Source organism: Salmo salar, chromosome ssa24 (genome assembly GCF_905237065.1).
Source record: "Salmo salar chromosome ssa24, Ssal_v3.1, whole genome shotgun sequence".
Taxonomy (NCBI): Eukaryota; Metazoa; Chordata; class Actinopteri; order Salmoniformes; family Salmonidae; genus Salmo; species Salmo salar.
This window is the reverse complement of record NC_059465.1, coordinates 6,867,992-6,889,110: the sequence shown is the minus strand read 5'-3', so window position 1 is coordinate 6,889,110 and position 21,119 is coordinate 6,867,992. Positions and strand designations below refer to the sequence as shown.

The 21,119-nt window shown below is 44.9% G+C and overlaps 1 protein-coding gene and 1 non-coding gene across 2 annotated transcripts; both read right to left on the bottom strand.

The window, feature by feature from the left end:
- Positions 1-3,691: 3,691 nt before the first annotated feature.
- Positions 3,692-3,773, bottom strand: trnas-acu (transfer RNA serine (anticodon ACU)). Its single transcript has one exon. It is a non-coding gene; the product is annotated as a tRNA-Ser (tRNA).
- A 2,686-nt stretch (positions 3,774-6,459) lies between these two features.
- On the bottom strand, positions 6,460-19,876 carry LOC106585180 (zinc finger protein 366). Its single transcript, XM_014171102.2, has 7 exons — positions 19,674-19,876; positions 14,723-15,766; positions 14,123-14,290; positions 12,998-13,148; positions 12,310-12,501; positions 8,770-8,944; positions 6,460-8,634 (listed from the first exon to the last, which is right to left on the bottom strand). Exons 2-7 carry the CDS (start codon positions 15,760-15,762, stop codon positions 7,763-7,765), a joined length of 2,598 nt encoding a protein of 865 aa, XP_014026577.1. The 5' UTR covers positions 15,763-15,766; positions 19,674-19,876; the 3' UTR covers positions 6,460-7,762.
- Between the last annotated feature and the right edge of the window lie 1,243 nt (positions 19,877-21,119).

Here is a 21,119-nt window from a genome sequence, read left to right as displayed (position 1 = left end):
GTAAAAAGTATGAAAATGTATGTACTCGCTACTGTAAGTCACTCTGGATAAGAGTGTCTGCTAAATGTACCACCGCTGAATTTGTACAGTTCAACTGAGCCATTCATGGTGATTACTGATTAATACATTATTGCTATATTTTAGTAGATGCTCTGGATGACATACATGAGCAATTTGGGTTAAGTGTGTTGCTCAAGGGAACATTGACAGATCTTTCACTTAGTCGGCTCTGGGATTTGAACCAGCAACCTTTCGGTTACTGGCCCAAAGCTCTTAACCTCTAGCTACCTGCCGCACAGATTATACATACATAATGTCAAACTGCACACTGACATACACTCAGGATATGAGGCAGGTCCTCACCAGACATCACCGGCAACAACGTCGCCTTTGGGCGTCGCTGGACCAGACAGGACTGGCAAAAAGTGCTCTTCACCGACAACTCGCGGTTTTGTCTCACCAGGGGTGATGGGCGGATTCGCGTTTATCGTCGAAGGAATGAGCGTTACACCGAGGCCTGTACTCTGGAGCGGGATCGATTTGGAGGTGGAGGGTCCGTCATGGTCTGGGGCGGTGTGTCACAGCATCATCGGACTGAGCTTGTTGTCATTGCAGGCAATCTCAATTCTGTGCGTTACAGGGAAGACATCCTCCTCCCTCATGTGGTACTTTTGATTTTGACCCCCCCTTTGTTCAGGGACACATTATTCAATTTCTGTTAGTCCCATGTCTGTGGAACTTGTTCAGTTTATGTCTCAGTTGTTGAATCTTGATATGTTCATATAAATATTTACACATGTTAAGTTTGCTGAAAATAAACGCAGTTGACAGTGAGAGGACGTTTCTTTTTTTGCTGAGTTTAGTTTAGAGCCTGCTGGACTACAACCCAGTTTGGGACTCTGATGACAGTTAAACCCGTGGTGCAAGGACACAAACATCCCTATTAGAACAGACAGACTGTACAGGTCTGTACTCTACTGTGCTCTAATGTAGTGCACTGTACTCTACTCTACTGAACTATAGTTTACATTTCTTTACTGTACAGTACTCTGCTGTGCTCTACTGTACTATACTCTACTGTGCTGTACTGTGATGTTCAAACTTGTGAAACATAGATGTCTGTGATTGGTTCAACAATATAAAGACTACAAAACCCAATTTATAGTCTGCAACACCCAGTTTGGGGCTCTAATGACAGTTAAAACTGAGGTGCAAGGACAGTAACATCCCCATGAGAACAGACAGACCTGGCCAAGGGAGAAGAAAGGAACTGAAAAATGTACATTGAATAAGCAAGAGGAAGAGTCTGTTTTTGAAAAGAGAAGAGGTTGTATCAACCATTTTAGATAACATCCTAACCATAACACATTAGGTAGAGGGACACAAAATGGTGCTCTGTAGTAACTGCCTGCAGCTCTAGCTGTTGTTGTTCAATACATTTACCAAAATATATCTGGCTTTGAAATCGAATACAGCTTTGTTATGGTGATTGATCCTGGTTCATCATTAGATTAACACCATACTGCCTGATTTGTAAAAGCACAACCTTTTCAGACCAATCACTAACAGCCACATCAACCTTTTTTTCAGCCACAGGACACATTTTCCCATCAGAGTGAATGACTAATTTACCAGAGTCCCTTATTCCTGACTCCCCCAATGGTTTCACTTCAGCAGAACCTGTGTGAGAGTGAACACCACTACCTCATTGAGAGGTCTTCTCTCTGTGCTCTATCAGGAGCAAGTAGACGTTGCCCTTAACTGCTGATCTATAGTCAGTTTTTCATTTTCCCTCTCATGACTAAGGTTCGGATAGGGTGAAGTTGAGCTGATCGTAGATCTGTGCCTAGTAGGGGTAACTTCTTCCTTCTCTGTGCTTCCTTCTGTGCCATTTAGCCGATGGTTTGAATTGAAACATTTAGGTGTGGAGAGAAGAGAAGAAGAGGAGGATGTGAGAAGTTCCTCTTGACGTTTGCAGTTTCATACCTGGGATTTGGTGGTCTCTCTTAATAGAATAGGGAAGCATTGCTACTTTGTATTCTCATTTTAAAAGTAATGTCTACCACTTTACCTGAGATGACATAAATGGTGGGTTGGCTGATGCAAATGTCAAATTATCAACATGTCAGTGATCAATAGCTGGCCTTGACCTTCAAGTCAAATAGCACAGTGGATGACAAATTGCTCTTTAATCGCAAAAATAACACTTTAGATCAAACCTACAAGGACAACGCACACACTCCTACAATCAACAATAAAATGCATTATTCTGAATCACATGTGAGTGTTCAGGAGGCGTGTTGTCTGGGACACCGACAGAGTCTCGTGAACGACCGTTTGATCGGGACGTAAAAGAGGTATGGGGAGAGATGTTTTCTCTTCCGCTTCCTCTCCTTTGTGAGAGAAGCGAGAGATCTCTGTTCTCCAAGAAGAAAGTCAACTCGTTCGCAAGTCATTGTGATCATCTCTGGTTCTGTACTGTGTGGTTTTAGAGAGGAGGAAACGTGGCAGTTGGATGTTGCTGAGTCCCTGGGGGAACAGGAGATCTGAGTCTTACACTCTTATACGTTGTTATTAGTCTCTTAAGCAGACCTCCTAGTATGGGTGTCTCACTGGTTCTGCAGTCAACAATGGTACATCATTGCCTGGCCAATAAAGACAACTGTAAATTGGCCAAAGCTGAGACAGACTAGTACCCAATGCGAGACCTAAAATTCACTTTTCATTATCCTAGTGTTAAGTCATGTTTCTCTCTTATCATCAGGCATACAGTAGTTGCTATAGAAGGCACATTTGGATGTACACAGTAGATCAAAGGCAGTCATCATCAGGCCGTTCAGCCATATACGCAATGCTTTAGCAGAGTCATACAAAGAGATGGAGTTGACAAGACAGGAATGGACTACGGTCAGACTACTATACTCAACTCATTAGGCTTCATACCCTCCCAGTAAGCAAAATGAAGTATTTTCCAGGCATTGAAAATACATATTCTCCGGACGTTGAAATCAGATTAATCACTAACAGACATTGAAAATATGTATTTTGTTTGTCATTGATATTGTGGTTACATTTTCTACTGCACATACATTCCTACTGAAGTAAGCATTGTATAATAATAATATTTGTTATCCATTTAATATAGGAAAGAGGAGCCAACTGAGATTGCAATATATACTATTTATTATTGTCCTCATCTGTGACATGCACTTATGATAGCTTTCTCAAAAGCATTAAAACCAGCAACGATAATTTTCTAAGTAATACAATTTACAGAATAAACCAGCAGGCCACTTCAACTACAATAACTTTCTCAGCAATGGTTACAGAAATAGTTTTTGTTGTTGCTATGACTGCGATATGTTGTTGTTAATCTACCTTAATTGAGTGCACTGACTGTAAGTTGCTCTGGATAAGAGCGTCTGTGTCACGAATCCCACCGAAGGTGGCTCCCCTGCCTGTTCGGGCGGCGCTCGGCGGTCGTCGTCGCCGGCCTACTAGCCACCGCTGATCCCTTTTTGGTTTGTATGGTCTTATTGTTTGCACCTGTTCCCTGTTGTGTTTCTTGATTTGTGTTTATTTAAGCCTGTTTAGCCCGCCCAGGTTTGTGCGGGATTATTTCGCTGTCGTGTTATTTTGGATGTGCTGGCTGACGCCTTATTTCTCTCTCTGGACCTTTTTTTGGGTTGCTCAACGAGGATAGGATTTGAACCCATGCGTGCAGAGCACAATGTATTAGTAATCCATCGCCTTAACCACTCGGCCACCTCATCCTGTACGGGTTAAAGAATGCTCCAGCCGTTTTTCAATCCTTTGTAGACGAGATTCTCAGGGACCTGCACGGGCAAGGTGTGGTGGTGTATATTGATGACATCCTGATCTACTCCGCCACACGCGCCGCGCATGTATCCCTGGGGCGCAAGGTGCTTGGGCGACTACTGGAGCATGACCTGTACGTTACGGCTGAGAAATGTGTGTTTTCCAAACGAGCCGTTTCCTTCCTGGGTTATCGCATTTCCACCTCGGGGGTAGTGATGGAGTGTGACCGCGTTAAGGCCGTGCGTAATTGGCCGACTCCGACCACGGTAAAGGAGGTGCAGCGGTTCTTAGGGTTTGCCAATTACTACCGGAGGTTTATCCGGGGCTTTGGTCAGGTGGCTGCTCCCATTACCTCACTGCTGAAGGGGGGGCCGGCGCGCTTGCGCTGGTCAGCAGAGGCGAACAGAGCTTTCAGTCGTCTGAAGGAGCTGTTTACCGACGCTCCCGTGCTGGCTCATCCGGACCCCTCTTTGGCGTGGTGAACGTGTCCGAGACTGGGGTGGGGGCCGTGCTATCACAGCGCTCGGGCACGCTACCAAAACTCCGCCCTTGCTCTTTCTTTTCTAGGAAGCTCGGGACCGGGAGTTGTTAGCTGTAGTCAAAGCTCTGAAAGTGTGGAGACACTGGCTTGAGGGGGCTAAGCACCCTTTCCTCATCTGGACTGACCACCGTAATCTCGAGTACATCAGGGCAGCTAGGAGACTGAATCCGCGTCAGGCCAGGTGGGCCATGTTCTTTACCCGATTTCGTTTCACGATCTCCTATCGGCCAGGCTCCCTAAACACGAAGGCCGACGCGCTGTCCCGCCTATATGACACCGAGGAGCGGGCCATCGATCCAACTCCCATCCTCCCAGCGTCATGCTTGGTAGCACCGGTGGTGTGGGAGGTGGACGCGGAGATCGAGCGGACGTTACGGTTGGAACCTGCACCATCTCAGTGTCCAGCAGGTGCTCAGTACGTGCCGCTTGGTGTTCGTGATCGATTGATTCGATGGGCCCATAATCTTCCCTCTTCGGGTCACCCTGGGATCGAGAGGACAGTGCGGAGTCTTAGGGGAAAGTACTGGTGGCCCACATTGGCTAAGGACGTGAGGTTTTATGTCTCCTCCTGCTCGGTGTGCGCTCAGAGCAAGGCTCCTCGACACCTGCCTAGAGGGAAATTACAGCCCCTCCCCGTTCCACAGCGGCCGTGGTCGCACTTGTCTGTGGACTTTCTCACCGACCTTCCCACATCTCAGGGGAACACCACGATCCTGGTTGGTGTGGATCGGTTTTCGAAGTCCTGCTGTCTCATCCCATTGCCGGGTCTCCCTACGGCTCTACAGACTGCGGAGGCCCTGTTTACCCATGTCTTCCGGCACTACGGGGTGCCCGAGGACATCATTTCTGATTGGGGTCCCCACTTCACGTCCAGAGTTTGGAGGGCGTTCATGGAACGGTTGGGGGTCTCGGTCAGCCTGACCTCGGGTTTCTACCCCGAGAGTAATGGGCAGGTGGAGAGAGTGAACCAAGATGTGGGTAGGTTTCTGCGGTCATATTGCGGAGGACCGTCCCAGGGGCAGAGGTAGCCCAAAACTCCCTCCGTCACTCATCTACTAACATATCACCGTTCCAGTGCGTGTTGGGCTACCAGCCGGTCCTGGCTCCATGGCACCAGAGCCAGACCGAGGCTCCTGTGGTGGAGGAGTGGGTACAGCGCTTGAAGGACACGTGGAGAGCCATCCAGGAATCATTAACGAAAGCGAGTGGACGGCAGAAGAAGAGCGCTGACCAGCACCGCAGTGAGGCCCCTGTGTTTGCACCAGGGGACCGGGTCTGGCTCTCGGCCCAAAACCTGCCCCTCAGCCAGCCCTGCCGGAAGCTGGGGCCGCAGTATGTAGGGCCGTTTAAAGTCCTGAGGAGGATAAACGAGGTGTGTTACCGGTTACAACTTCCTTCTTACTACCGTATTAACCCCTCATTTCATGTGTCTCGCCTCAGGCCGGTGGTGGCTGGTCCCCTGCAGGAAGGTGAGGTGCCGGAGGTCCCTCCACCCCCTCTGGACATTGGGGGGTCCCCGGCGTATACTATACGCGCCATTCTGGACTCCAGACGTCGGATGGGGGGCCTGCAGTACCTCGTGGACTGGGAGGGGTACGACCTGGAGGAGAGGTGCTGGGTACTGGTGAAGGACATTTTGGACTCCTCACTTCTGAGGGACTTCCACCGCCTTCATGGGGATCGCCCTGTGCCTCGTCCTCCGGGTCGCCCTCGAGGCCGGTGGCGGCGCACTGTGGGAGCCGCGCGTCGGGGGGGGTACTGTCACGAATCCCACCGAAGGTGGCTCCTCTGCCTGTTCGGGCGGCGCTCGGCGGTCGTCGTCGCCGGCCTACTAGCCACCGCTGATCCCTTTTTCCTTTTTGGTTTGTATGGTCTTATTGTTTGCACCTGTTCCCTGTTGTGTTTCTTGATTTGTGTTTATTTAAGCCTGTTTAGCCCGCCCAGGTTTGTGCGGGATTATTTCGCTGTCGTGTTATTTTGGACGTGCTGGCTGATGCCTTATTTCTCTCTCTGGACCTTTTGCCCTGTGTCTGCTGAATGACCAAAATGTAAATGTAAAAAACAAACACTTCAAATCAAATCAAATTTTATTGGTCACATACAAATGGTTAGCAGATGTTATTGCGGGTATAGCTAAATGCTTGTGTTTCTGGCTCCAACAGTGCAGTAATATCTAACAAGTAATATCTAACAATTTCACAACAATACACACAATACACACAATCTCGCAGAGCATGCTGGGTATTATTCTCATGAGCTCCGCCCCCAAACAAGTAAAAATCTGAACGAATCAAGGCTGGTCGAATTCTGAACGAATCATAGACATTTAGAATATGTTTCACAAGTTTGAACAGCACAGTACAGTACGGCACAGTTCAGTACAGTAGAGCATGATTGGTTCAGTACCGGACCTAATCTGAACCAATCATAGATGTCTATGTTTGAGCCAAATTAAGGTTGGTCCGGACCAGATCAAATCTGAACCAAGCATAGACGTCTATAATCTCCCCCCAAAAATTCTTAATTCTTACAGCACTTTTATTAATTTCAAAATCTCTCATTAGATGAGATTACTTTTGTTCGCTCATTATCTCACACAACAAACAACATAATTTACAGACCTATTAAAGCTTCCAGTAGAAGAGCATTTGAAACTAGCATTAAAAAATAGAAATAATTGTTATCACATTGTAATCCCATGCTAACTAATTATAGATTGACAAGTACTAGTTAAAAAGTAACAATTTAGAAAAAATATATTTTCAAAACAATTGAATTTTATTTACAGCACAATTTCACCCTGATTTCAAATAAGCTTTTCTTTAAGACACGTCTTTTCACATGCACATGTATTGTCCGTTCTACCAGCCTGAAATACATAACACTTCACAGCTTATTCGAGTGGCGTAGCGCAGTTTTGCGGGAGCCCCCGGGAAGGTCAGAGGAAGAGAAAAATGTGCAGTTTTATAGTTAATCGCATTCTATTTTACACATGTTGCCAATTGGCCTGTGAGAAAATGTTGCTATTTTCGAGCTTGATTCTTGAAAGATGTAAAATGCAACTAACTGGATTCAACTCCGTCAGACACCATAAAAGGCATTTCATTTTTACAATTATTGTCCAACAAGTGTTTAAAGGCCTTCATTGTTTAATTCTAACATTTGATTAATCAAATATGTCATACAAATTCCAAACTTATTTTTGTTTGGTTTTATAGCAATATTAAATGCTACAGGGTTAGTTTCGTTAGCAATTTGGCATGTTTTTCTAGATTTAAAACACTTATAAAGCAGTGGCTGGTTCGAGTTACTACTCAATTCTCTCCCCACTCTTTTACAACAGCTCTCAACCCTCTTCTCTTCAGCACAGTAGCCTATTCACTACTCTTACTCCTCTTGTCACTACTCTGTAGAAGAGGAACTCTTACTATCTTTATAACTCCTTACACGTCTGTATTCTTCCCTGCTAAGATAACGTCTAAATTGCTTTCTCTGTTCTCCCTCTACCCTGCTCCCAGCTCTCACCAAATCCTCCTCTTCCTCCTCATCAGTCCCTATGGTTTTTGTTAAGACACCAGGGTCTGAGTGGTAGTCTTTTTCACATGGTTCAGGTGTGTCCATCATCTCCTCGCCTGGATCAGAATGGTACACCTGGTCACCTATCTCTAGCTGGTCTGGGTCAGACTGATACGACTGGCTACCTACCTCGGAATCTGAGTGGTACGTATGTTCACCTGTATTACCTGACTGTGGGTAACACAGCTTGCCACCTATGTGGTGTTCACCTGCCTCTGACTCCGTTTCATACATCTGGTCACCTAATTCCAGGTTAGGTTGGTACAGCTGGTCACCTAGCTCTGAGTCAGAGTCATACACCTGTCTACCTGTCACACACTGGTACAACTGCTTATCTGCATCACCTGGCTCTGAAACAGGCGGATAAACCTCGCCACCTGCCCCAGGCGGGTACACCTGTCCACTAGTCTCCATGTCCTGTCTATACATCTGTTTAGTTGTCTCAGACCTATACACCTGTCCCCCAGTGTGGTGTTGGTAGACATCAGGGCTGTACTGGCTCCTCCTGTACAGGCTCTCCTCCTCATCCTCGTCCTGACAGGAGCTCCCCGGGACGCTCTCCCCGTCCGACTGGGAGAGGTGCAGGCAGGGCCGCGGCCGCCTGGGCTTCTGGGAGAGGTCAAAGGGCTCTTCCTGGCTGTAACGGGTCAGGAGGCCCAGAGGGGCCGACAGGCAGAAGCGCCCCTGCCGCCTGGACACTGAGGGACAGAGACTCATGTTACAAACTGACTGGCTGATTCTGATTTGACTTCAGGGTAGGAATGTTGTAGGAAGTCTCAATGCAGGAAGGGAGGAACCATATCATGAATTCCTCCATAGCCTTTAGTAATTACCTCTTGCATCCAGGCCCCTATCCATGATCCCATGTTTGACTTTCATGTGGCGGGTGAGATTTCCCTTCAGAGTGAACTTGCTGGAGCAGTAGAGGCACTTAAAGGGCCTACTGTCAGAGTGCAGGTGCATATGGCCCATCAGGTTATGCATTCTGTTGAACTCTTTCCCACACAGCTGAAAACAAGGAAAAACAAAAGAAAGCAGTCAAATGTGTGCTCACGGACGAACCAATAAGTATTAAAGAACAAACCGAATATGGAACAGATTTATTTTCGGCCTAAAAAGACTTCGTCAGGGTCCTAGGAAAGAATTGTACGTGCTTGAAAGCAGCAGACAGATACGTTGATAAACCAAAACCAAGATGTGCTGTAATTTTTCCTCAAATAAATAATTAAATAGCAACTATTGAAATAGTTTGTGTACACATTCCTTGATTACAATTTGTGAATTCCATTATTCCCCGAACCACATCCGTGGCAATTCATGGTGTAGTAAACACCATTCAAGGGCAAAACTGCACGCCATGTAGTCTACAACTGTGCCCATTGATCAAACTTTCGTTTTTATCAAACGACTAATGTGTTAGATGACTAATCCTCTCTGCCCTCAGAGCTGTAACCGGAGCTGGACGTACTCATGAATGAATGTGCGCTCACACACACACACACACACACACACACACACACACACACACACACACACACACACACACACACACACACACACACACACACACACACACACACACACACACACACACACACACACACACTCACAGAGAGGAAGCTGAAGCGAGACAGGGCCAGAGGAGTAGGGCTGGGAAGGGCAACTCCTGCGCTGTCCTTCCTCTGCATTCTTTTTTATTAGGGTGGTCCTTTCCTTCAGGAGGAGAGAGGGACTGTAAACTGTCCAAGAGGACCGTGAGAAAACAGGAAGCGTTCCCTCCAGCAACAGAGAAAGCGAGATGAAATCTATTTGTGTGGCCCATTCTCCCGGGAGGCTGGGGGCCATTGTTAGAGAGGCAGTTTGTGCAGCGATATCCTTCCTATGGACGAGGATGGACCTCACTGCCAAATCCCCTCTCTATCTGCTATTTGCTCATCGTCTCAACCCTCCTACTGGAGAACAAGGTCACAGAGTGTGGAGTTGCTTCAGAGTGTCAGTTGGCTTCATTACTTTAAACGTGGTCCCACTTAACACAACAGAGACTTTATATTATAGTAATAACCCTACTATACCCTAACCCTCATTAGGGTATTATAACATTTTTTAAAGGAACTCAGTCCGGCTTTAAACCTACTCTTGCAACTTCGAAATTGGGTAGTGCATCATCAGTTCCTCTTGTTATGTCAATCATTGCATACCATAGAGAGCTATTTATAACTTGTCAGAAATGTCCAGATCAACTAGCCCATGTCAGCTAACGCTTTTTTATTTAGGTTTTTTAGCCCATAGATTTTGTAGTAATTTTTTTGTCAAATATCACATGAATACACATTACAGCCCTGAGGCCAAGTTAATAAACAGATCACTGAGCATTTTGAATCCCACCGTACCTTCTCCGCTGTGCAATCCGGTTTCCGAGCCGGTCACGGGTGCACCTCAGCCATGCTCAAGGTACTAAATGATATCATAACTGCCATCAATAAAAGACAGTACTGTGCAGCCGTCTTCATCGATCTGGCCAAGGCTTTCGACTCTGTCAATCACCGTATTCTTATTGTCACACTCAATAGCCTTGGTTTTTCTAATGACTGCCTCGCCTGGTTCACCAACTACTTTGCAGACAGAGTTCAGTGTGTCAAATCGGAGGGCATGTCTTCCGGACCTCTGGCAGTCTCTATGGGGATGCCACAGGGTTCAATTCTCGGGTCGACTCTTTTCTCTGTATATATCAATGAGGTCGCTCTTGCTGCGGGTGATTCCCTGATCCACCTCTACGCAGACGACACCATTCTGTATACTTCTGGCCCTTCCTTGGACACTGTGTTAACTAACCTCCAAACAAGCTTCAATGCCATACAACACTCCTTCCGTGGCCTCCAACAGCTCTTAAACGCTAGTAAAACCAAATGCATGCTTTTCAACCATTCGCTGCCCGCACCTGCCCTGCCCGTCTAGCATCACCACCCTGGACGGTTCCGACCTAGAATATGTGGACAACTATAAATACCTAGGTGTCTGGTTAGACTGTAAACTCTCCTTCCAGACTCATATTAAACATCTCCAATCCAAAATCAGATCTAGAATTGGCTTTCTATTTCGCAACAAAGCCTCCTTCACTCACGCCGCCAAACTTACCCTCGTAAAACTGACCATCCTACCGATCCTCGACTTTGGCGATGTCATCTACAAAATAGCTTCCATTACTCTACTCAGCAAACTGGATGCAGTCTATCACAGTGCCATCTGTTTTGTTACCAAATCACCTTATACCACCCACCACTGCGACCTGTATGCTCTAGTCGGATGGCCCTCGCTACATATTCGTCGCCACACCCACTGGCTCCAGGTCATCTATAAGTCTATGCTAGGTAAAGCTCCGCCTTATCTCAGTTCAATGGTCACGATAACAACACCCACCCGTAGCACACGTTCCAGCAAGTATATCGCACTGATCATCCCCAAAGCCAACACCACATTTGGCCGCCTTTCCTTCCAGTTCTCTGCTGCCAGTGACTGGAATGAATTGCAAAAATCGCTGAATTTGGAGACTTTTATTTCCCTCACCAACTTTAAACATCAGCTACCTGTGCTGCTAACCGATCGCTGCAGCTGTACATAGTCCATCTGTAAATTGCCCTCCCAATCTACCTACCTCATCCCCATACTGTTTTTATTTTATTTACTTTTCTGCTCTTTTGCACACCAGTATTTCTACTTGCACATCATCATATGCTCATTTATCACTCCAGTGTTAATCTGCTAAATTGTAATTATTCGCTCCTATGGCCTATTTATTGCCTACCTCCTCATGCCTTTTGCACACACTGTATATAGACTTTCTTTTTTTTTCTACTGTGTCATTGACTTGTTTATTGTTTATTCCATGTGTAACTCTGTGTTGTTGTCTGTGTCACACTGCTTTGCTTTATCTTATCTAAAAAAATTAGACATGGCAAAATGTATAGAATTGCAAGAAAATTAGCTTTAAAACGGCTAAATGTTCTTTACACCCCATGACAAAGTGTGTAGTTTTGCATTAAATTAGTTTTATACCTGCTAAATTCTCTCCACCAACAAGAGTGGTGTGAACAGTTTGGGGGGGGGGGGGGTGTTCCCTAATCGTGGAAGGGGGGCCACACGTGAAAAACTTTGGGAACCCCTGCCAAAACACATGTTCAACCATCTGTGTTCAAGTAACCAAGCAGGTTAATTTGGTCAGAGATGTAAAAAGACATGCACGGCAGATAGCCAATTGTGGTACTACTGACATGCATCTACAAGATGGTATTATCTTCAGATACCCTGGCTTTAAAAGGAGTTGTTACATGTGGCAATTAAAATGTCATAAGAACATTCCCCATCAGAACACTCACCTTGCATTTGTAGGGTTTGATGTCAGAGTGGACGATCATGTGGGCCTTGAGGGTCTGTTTCTGGACAAAGCTCTTGAAGCAGAGGTGGCACTGGTAGGCCCGGATGTTAGTATGGATCAGGATGTGACGCTTCATGTTGGCCAGAAGGGTGAACTCACGACCACAGATACGACACTTGTGCTCCTTCACCCCCTGATATATAGAGAGAGAGAAATAACCATCATCGTGGAACCTTTTCTTACGTCTTGACAAGCAAGTCCGTCAGGGACAACCAAGACATCGCAGCAAGATGTTAGCATGACACCAAGAGAGTGGATGCCTTGTATCATTAAAACAATGCCTGAACATGCAGCTACTGTTACTGTAACAAGCACTCACATCTCTCTCTTAAGCCTCATTTGTCTGTTTTTGAGGATAGCTGCTCTTTGTCCTGGCTTCACCATGTGGTACTAAAATACTGTTTGAAGCAGAAACAATGATGTGCAATGATGCCCAGTGGAGTAAAAGTCATCATACTGTCATGAATATCCTATAGCAAATGAAAAACAATAACAACCAAAACCATTTCAAGTCGCCAAATGGAAAGGCTCCTGATGTAGACAAAGTGTCCTGTCACCAATCAGCTGATACTGTCAACAGGCATAGTCTACCTTAACACCCACGGTATGAAGACCCCACCCAGCCTTACTTTATGTGTGAGTGTGTGCTGTTTGAGGTGATGGGACTGTATGAACTCCATGCCACACTCGCTGCAGATGTATGGCCGGATGTCTTTGTGCTTCATCATGTGGTTCTGCAGCTGACTGGGGTACTGGAAGCTCTTCTGGCACTCACTACACCTATACAGAAAACAGACATTCACTACACCTATACAGAAAACAGACATTCACTACACCTATACAGAAAACAGACATTCACTACACCTATACAGAAAACAAACACTCACTACACCTGGTCAGAAAACAGACATTCACTACAACTGGTCAGAAAACAGACATTCAATACACCTGGTCAGAAAACAGACATTCACTACACCTGGTCAGAAAACAGACATTCACTACAACTGGTCAGAAAACAGACATTCACTACACCTGGTCAGAAAACAGACATTCACTACACCTGGTCAGAAAACAGACATTCACTACACCTGGTCAGAAAACAGACATTCACTACACCTGGTCAGAAAACAAATATTCACTAAGTCTAAACAGACACTAAAGTGGCCTGGATTTATCCAAAAAAGCTAAATCCTTCCACTACCTTGGGAGTCAACAGAAAGTTGCATGCATTAAATAACATGTTTAAATTCAAGTTCAAACTGAATGTGAAAGAGATATTCAGCCACTTGATGAAAATGGAGGTCCAGTCATAACTGTACTTCTTATTTATTAAAAGCTTACCCATTTCGGCATTGAAGCCTTCATCAGAGCGTTTGCTTATACCAGAGACTGTATAACTTTATAATCATACTGTATTAGATGTATACAGTAGTAGACGTGTAGCCTTAGTTTTATAAGGACTTTTATTTTAGTGTTAGGTGTGGTAAGTCTTTTGAGTCTTTTGGGACTTTTACTTTGAAAGCGACATTATACCCAGAGGCACCTGCGCCTGCACGTGTCGGCAGAAATAGATGTCCCTGGCTGCTTGGTTGTCTTGGTCTGGAGACAACAAGTAATAATTTCCTGTTATAATCCGCATTACATTTTTTGCTGCCGAACCCACAACCAGAAATATGGGTAACAGACGTATGAGTTAATGTGTTTTTTTACACTTTCTGGTTTAAAACCCAGCTGGTGTTTCTGGGTATACGTACCTGTAGAGGGTGGGTCCTCTGTGGGCCGTCAGGTGTCTCTTGAGCTGGGCCAGAGTGGGGAAGTCTAGACCACACTCTACACATACGTTCTCCTGGCCCTTCTCATGCTTCAGCTCATGGGCCCGCAGCTCACTAGGATAGGCAAAGCCCCTCCCACACACCCCACAACTGGAGAGCAAAGATGAATAGCATGTTACTGTCCCAATTGATTGTTTGTCTAGCAGAAAGTAGACACTAACTAATCAAGAGTAATGAATAGTCATATTTATAACTATTCCTGAACTTTAGTTTATCTTCTTAAAGGAAAATTCCACCCAAAAGCTATATTTTGGTATTTGTTTCATTTGTCAATTGTTGATACAGTCCCAACACATTTTGCATGTCTGCGATCACATTTTCATAAATACTGCCGGCATGATGCATTTTGCAACATAAGGGTGGAGTTTTCCTGTAAGTTTGAGTCAAAGACTGAAGGCATGTAATGTAAGGTCCTTGTTAATGAAATATTTTTTTAAGTTATCAACTCGACTAACAAAACAGTATCTCCTGGATGTGTGAAACGGAACAGACAGTCTAGACAAAGCTCATCCCAGTACTGACCTGTATGGCTTCACATCACTATGCTGCATCATGTGTCTCTTCAGGTGGCTGGTCTGGGTGAAGGCTTTGTGGCACACCTGGCACTTGTGTGGCCTTGTGCCCTGGTGGGTAAGAAGGTGGGTGTGCAGGTGGCTTAGCTGCTTGAACAGCTTCCCACACAGGTGGCAGCCGTGAGGCTTGATCCCGCTGTGGCCCAGGATGTGTGTGACCAGGTTATACTTGGAGGTGTATGACTTCTCACACATACGGCACTTCCAACGCTTCTGGTCTCTCCCTACATCTACGAAGTAGCTGTCGTCAATGTGGATGTTGAGTCCTAGCTTCTCAGCGCTGGTCATCCCACCTCGGGGGCCTCCGTCTAGGCCACACCGACTAGGTCTGAGGGCCTCTCTGGGGTAGAAGGCTCCAGGAGGGAGGTGCATGACAGGCCCAGGCATGAAAAAGGGGAAGGGGAGGAGGCTGGGGTGGAGAGGGGGAAAGAATGGGGGAGGAGGGTGGTGCAGGAGGAGAGGAGAGGGAGGCCACAGAGGTGAGGGGCTGATTGGTTCCTGTTTCACCTGCACTGCGAGGCCCATAGGTGGATCATACCTGGACCGAGCCCTGCTGTGCAGCTGGAGCCGGGTCAGGTCGATCATACCTGGGATGGGCATGGGAGAGGGAGAGAGACGCGGATGAGAAGGGAGGGAGAACGGCAGGTGGGAGAGATCAACAGTCCTGGTGTTGCCTCGACGCTCCACCTCCTCCATGTCTCCAGGAGTGGGGGATTCGGAACCCTCCATTTTGAGTGGAGTTCTTTTGCGTTTTTGGGAGCCTTCCCTCTGGGTGTAATGAAAACCCTCAGAGCCCATAGGGCGATGGTGAGTCAGAGGGCTGAATGTGGTGCTGTAGGCCTCTCTGGTCGGGGAGAGGGAGCGTTTGGGGGGGTTCAGGCAGAGTGGAGATTGGCTCAGGTAAAGACTGGGATGAGAGACAGGTCTCAGGTCTTCCCTAAGAGGACTCCTCCTGTCTGGTCTGAAACCTTGGATGTCTGTGTCCATCATTTACCTGCATGGGGAAATACAGAGAGGAAACCAGTTACTTATTTAAACTATTACAATATATTTATCATAAGAATGCTTCTTCGAGACCTGAAGAATAGGAAACAGCACTTAATTAAGAGTTATAGTGACACACCATCTGCACAGGTAGTAGTGACAACACAAATTACTGTCCTCTGTTATACCTCTTTAATCTGTCACTTCTTTCATCCATCCTTTTTTATTTAACCAGGCAAGTCAGTTAAGAACAACTTATAATTTACAATGACAGCCTAGGAACAGTGGGTTAACTTCCTTGTTCAGGGGCAGAACGATAGATTTGTACATTGGCAGCTCTGCGATTTGATCTAGCAACCTTCCAGTTACTGACCCAACACTCTAACCACTAGGCTACCTGCTGCCCCTCTGGAATTGGGAACTAACTTTTACCTCTCCCTCCTGCACACTTTACACTTCTCCTTCTCTATCTGCTCTGTTCATATTTTTGCACGGATGGGGGGAAGTTTACTTCTCCTTTTGTCCTCCGCTAGTGCTCTATATATGATATCTTACTGTGCTTTAGAGATCCACATGTTCCAAACAAATGGACAATTTGTAGGTCTGCATACCCTGTATTCTCTCTGAAGAACCAATCAACAACATACACTAAAGAGTAGCCTGTGTATGATCAGACTAATGTTGGAGTTTTTGTGGTTATGAACTGAAGACGGACAAATGAGATTAGCTGTGATAGAGTGAATCAGACAATGTGACGGGGAACTGTTCAACTTCTGCAGATCAGCTAAAAGAGGATGAGACAATACTGTTAATAATAAGGCTATTTATGTAATTACAGTGTGAGGGATGTTTCTGTGAACTGTTATCATTTTACAGCAGTGGGGGCTGCTGAGAGGAGGACGGCTCGTAATAATGGATGGAACAGAGCGAATGGAATGGCATCAAACACATGATACAGTGGTGGAAAAAGTACCCAATTGTCATACTTGAGTAAAAGTAAAGTCACCCAGTAAAATACAACATGAGTAAAAGTATTTGGATTTAAATTTACTTAAGTATCAAAAGTAAATGTAATTGCTAAAATATACTTAAGTATCAAAAGAAAAAGTAAAGTATAAATAATTTTTTATTCCTTATAATAAGAAAACCAGATGGCACCATTTTCATGTTTTTATTTACGGATAGCCAGAGGCACGCTCCAACACTCAGACATAGTTTACAAACGAAGCACGTGTTTGGTGAGTCCGCCAGATCAAGCCAGTAGGGATAACCAAGGATGTTATCTGGATACAGTGAGGGAAAAAAGTATTTGATCCGCTGCTGATTTTGTACGTTTGCCCACTGACAAAGAAATTATCAGTCAATAATTTTAATGGTAGGTTTATTTGAACAGTGAGAGACAGAATAACAACAACAAAAAATCCAGAAAAACGCATGTCAAAAATGTTATAAAATGATTTGCATTTTAATGAGGGAAATAAGTATTTGTACTTGGTGGGAAAACCCTTGTTGGCAATCACAGAGGTCAGACGTTTCTTGTAGTTGGCCACCAGGTTTGCACACATCTCAGGAGGGATTTTGTCCCACTCCTCTTTGCAGATCTTCTCCAAGTCATTAAGGTTTCGAGGCTGACGTTTGGCAACTCGAACCTTCAGCTCCCTCCACAGATTTTCTATGGGATTAAGGTCTGGAGACTGGCTAGGCCACTCCAGGACCTTAATGTGCTTCCTCTTGAGCCACTCCTTTGTTGCCTTGGCCGTGTGTTTTGGGTCATTGTCATGGAACACCCATCCACGACCCATTTTCAATGCCCTGGCTTAGGGAAGGAGGTTCTCACCCAAGATTTGACAGTACATGGCCCCGTCCATCGTCCCTTTGATGCGGTGAAGTTGTCCTGTCCCCTTAGCAGAAAAACACCCCCAAAGCATAATGTTTCCACCTCCATGTTTGACGGTGGGTATGGTGTTCTTGGGGTCATAGGCAGCATTCCTCCTCCTCCAAACACAGCGAGTTAAATGGAGCTCTTTGGCATCAACTTTGGTCTCATCTGACCACAACACTTTCACCCAGTTCGCCTCTGAATCATTCAGATGTTCATTGGCAAACTTCAGACGGGCATGTATATGTGCTTTCTTGAGCAGGGGGACCTTGCGGGCTCTGCAGGATTTCAGTCCTTCATGGCGTAGTGTGTTACCAATTGTTTTCTTGGTGACTGTGGTTCCAGCTGCCTTGAGATCATTGACAAGATCCTCCCGTGTAGTTCTGGGCTGATTCCTCACCGTTCTCATGATCATTGCAACTCCACGAGGTGAGATCTTGCATGGAGCCCTAGGCCGAGGGAGAGTGACAGTTCTTTTGTGTTTCTTCCATTTGCGAATAATCGCGCCAACTGTTGTCACATTCTCACCAAGCTGCTTGGCGATGGTCTTGTAGCCCATTCCAGCCTTGTGTAGGTCTACAATCTTGTCCCTGACATCCTTGGAGAGCTCTTTGGTCTTGGCCATGGTGGAGAGTTTGGAATCTGATTGTAACAGTCGTCGTACATAGTGGACCAAGGCGCAGCGGGTCGAGTGCTCATAGTGACTTTTATTGAACACAAAATTAAATAAAACGATCGAACGAACATGATTTCAGGCTACACACACAGCTATGCAAACAACAACTTCCCACAAAGGGACAGGTGAAAACAGGCTACCTAAGTATGACTCTCAATCAGCAACAACGATGTACAGCTGTTCCTGATTGAGAGCCATACCAGGCCAACAAAGAAATACACAACATAGACAGAACATAGAAATACGAAATAAAGAACATAACCCAAAACCCCCGGAATACTCTAACCAAACACCCCTCTACATAAACACATATACTAACAAATCCCGAACCACATAAAACAAATACCCCCCTGCCACGTCCTGACCAAACTACAATAACGAATAACCCCTCTACAATAACGAATAACCCCTTTACTCCCTTTAAGAGTGTGCTCCTAATCTCAGCTCGTTACCTGTATAAAAGACACCTGGGAGCCAGAAATCTTTCTGATTGAGAGGGGGTCAAATACTTATTTCCCTCATTAAAATGCAAATCAATTTATATCATTTTTAACATGTGTTTTTCTGGATTTTTTTGTTGTTATTCTGTCTCCTACCATTAAAATTATAGACTGATCATTTCTTTGTCAGTGGGCAAACGTACAAAATCAGCAGGGGATCAAATACTTTTTTCCCTCACTGTAAGTGTAGAATTAGATCATATTCCTGTCCTACTAAGCATTCAAAATATACTTTTGGTTGTCAGGGAAAATGTATGGAGTAAAAAGTACATTATTTTCTTTAGGAATGTAGTAAGTAAAAGTAAAAGTAATCAAAAATATAAATAGTAAAGTAAAATACAGATACCCCAAAAAACGACTTAAGTAGTACTTAAAGTATTTTTACTTAAGTACTTTACACCACTAATTTGATACTATTTCACCTATTCCGCTCCAGCCTTTACCACGAGCCAGTCCTCCCCAATTAAGGTTTCACCAACCGCCTGTGTTCTACAGAGCAAAACCAGTGAGATCTTCCAATGTTGATAGGGATAGGGAATGGGATGGTGATGGTCATCATAAAGGATAAAGATTAGATCACAAATCAATTCTTGTTCATAGAAAGACACAACAAATAGTCTATTCTAAGCTTCAATTTGTTATTGCGTTCAAGGTGTGAAAAGAATATCATGATGTGAAGTATACAATATTACAATACTATACACAGAACATGGTACAATATGGAAAGACCCCTCTGTCGCTCTCCGTCTGTCTGCCATGCTAATTTGCATCCCCAGTGAATATAACACAATTCACACATTAAAATAAAAGCCCCTCCTCATCCCCCTAACCTACCCTACCCTGTTGGATCTGAGGGACTCACCAGCTCAGTGTAGCTCTGCCTGTCTGTCCTCTCCTCTGTACTGTTGCAGTAGTGCAGTAGCTGTGTATTAGGCTGAGGTACCAGCTCCTGTACCTATCTCTCTGGCCACTCTGCTCCACTCTCGCCCTGCTGCTGTCCTGACAATGAGCTACCCGTCCACGGACAGCATTTGAAGTGACTTAAGAAAGTGAACAGGAACAATCACTTTGTTCTCATTTTTCAGATGAGTACCTTCGGAGAGAAGGAAGGAAGGGAGGGGAGAGGAAGTCAACAAGCCTAGTGCCTTCCTGCAGAAAAATAAGGAAACCCTAGATAGACATCTTCATTTCTCTACAAAATAAGGATTTACACAGCTTTGGGGGTGACTGGATGAGGCTTGATTTTAACAATTCAATAGTAGTACAACGTTGTATAAATATTGTGCATTCATTAAAAGGCGTGCAAGTCTAGGAGAGGAGTTTTAGACTGTCAACACCAACAGTTCTGGGAGTCACTTTCACATTTCTGCTTTTCCCATCCTGCAGGGTGGAACATAATACCACTGTACGTAGCTATGAATCTAAAACGAAATGTTAGTCTAAAATAAATGTGAGAATGTCTAGATGCTTTTTATAGTGAATATCACGTTTGTAACGGCAATGCCTGGCTTGATGAGACAGTGGATTGCGCAATCAGATGGAACAGAGTAAATAATGGCTTCAGGAAATGTGGAAAAAATGAACGCTGGAAAGACAATTTATGCTTATATGATTTAATTGAATTAGGAATCATATTTAGATTTGTGAAGCTGATGAATGCTCTTGGTTAGGTTATCATTTCTATTTAGAACGTTTCAGTGCCATGATGACATGACTTCAGGATTTCAAGTTGTATAGACACAAAACTAAATCAAAGTGAAGCTCTGTCTGTTTTGAGATATTTTATATTAGGGTATCAATGTAATGACTGGGAATATTAGAGTATTTCAAGGTATTCCTTTGTTCACCTGCTTTACCCGACTTGGGTGATGGGGAGGTGTTCTGCAGCATAAACAGAAGGGTTGAGTTTAATCATATTAGGACAGTGTAACATGTAGTGAGTCAATACAGCCACATGGCATTGGAGAACCTCACTGAACCATGGGAGAAGAGCTCAGTTGTTGAGCAATATGTCTGACTGGTAGTCTACCAGGTATTATACAACGGGTAGGTCTAATCCTGAACCCTGATTGGTTAAAAGCGCATTCCAGCCAGTGTCTATTCCATAAGTTACCAGCGGCTAAATCTATGACGTTAAAATTCCTATTTACTCTGTTCCATCTGATTGCGCAATCCACTGTCTCATCAAGCCAGGCATTGCAGATACAAACTTGATATCCACTATAAAAAGCAACTAGACATTCTCACATTTATTTTAGACTAACTTTTAGTTTTAGATTTGTATGAACCTTGCTGTCTGTCTTTCCGA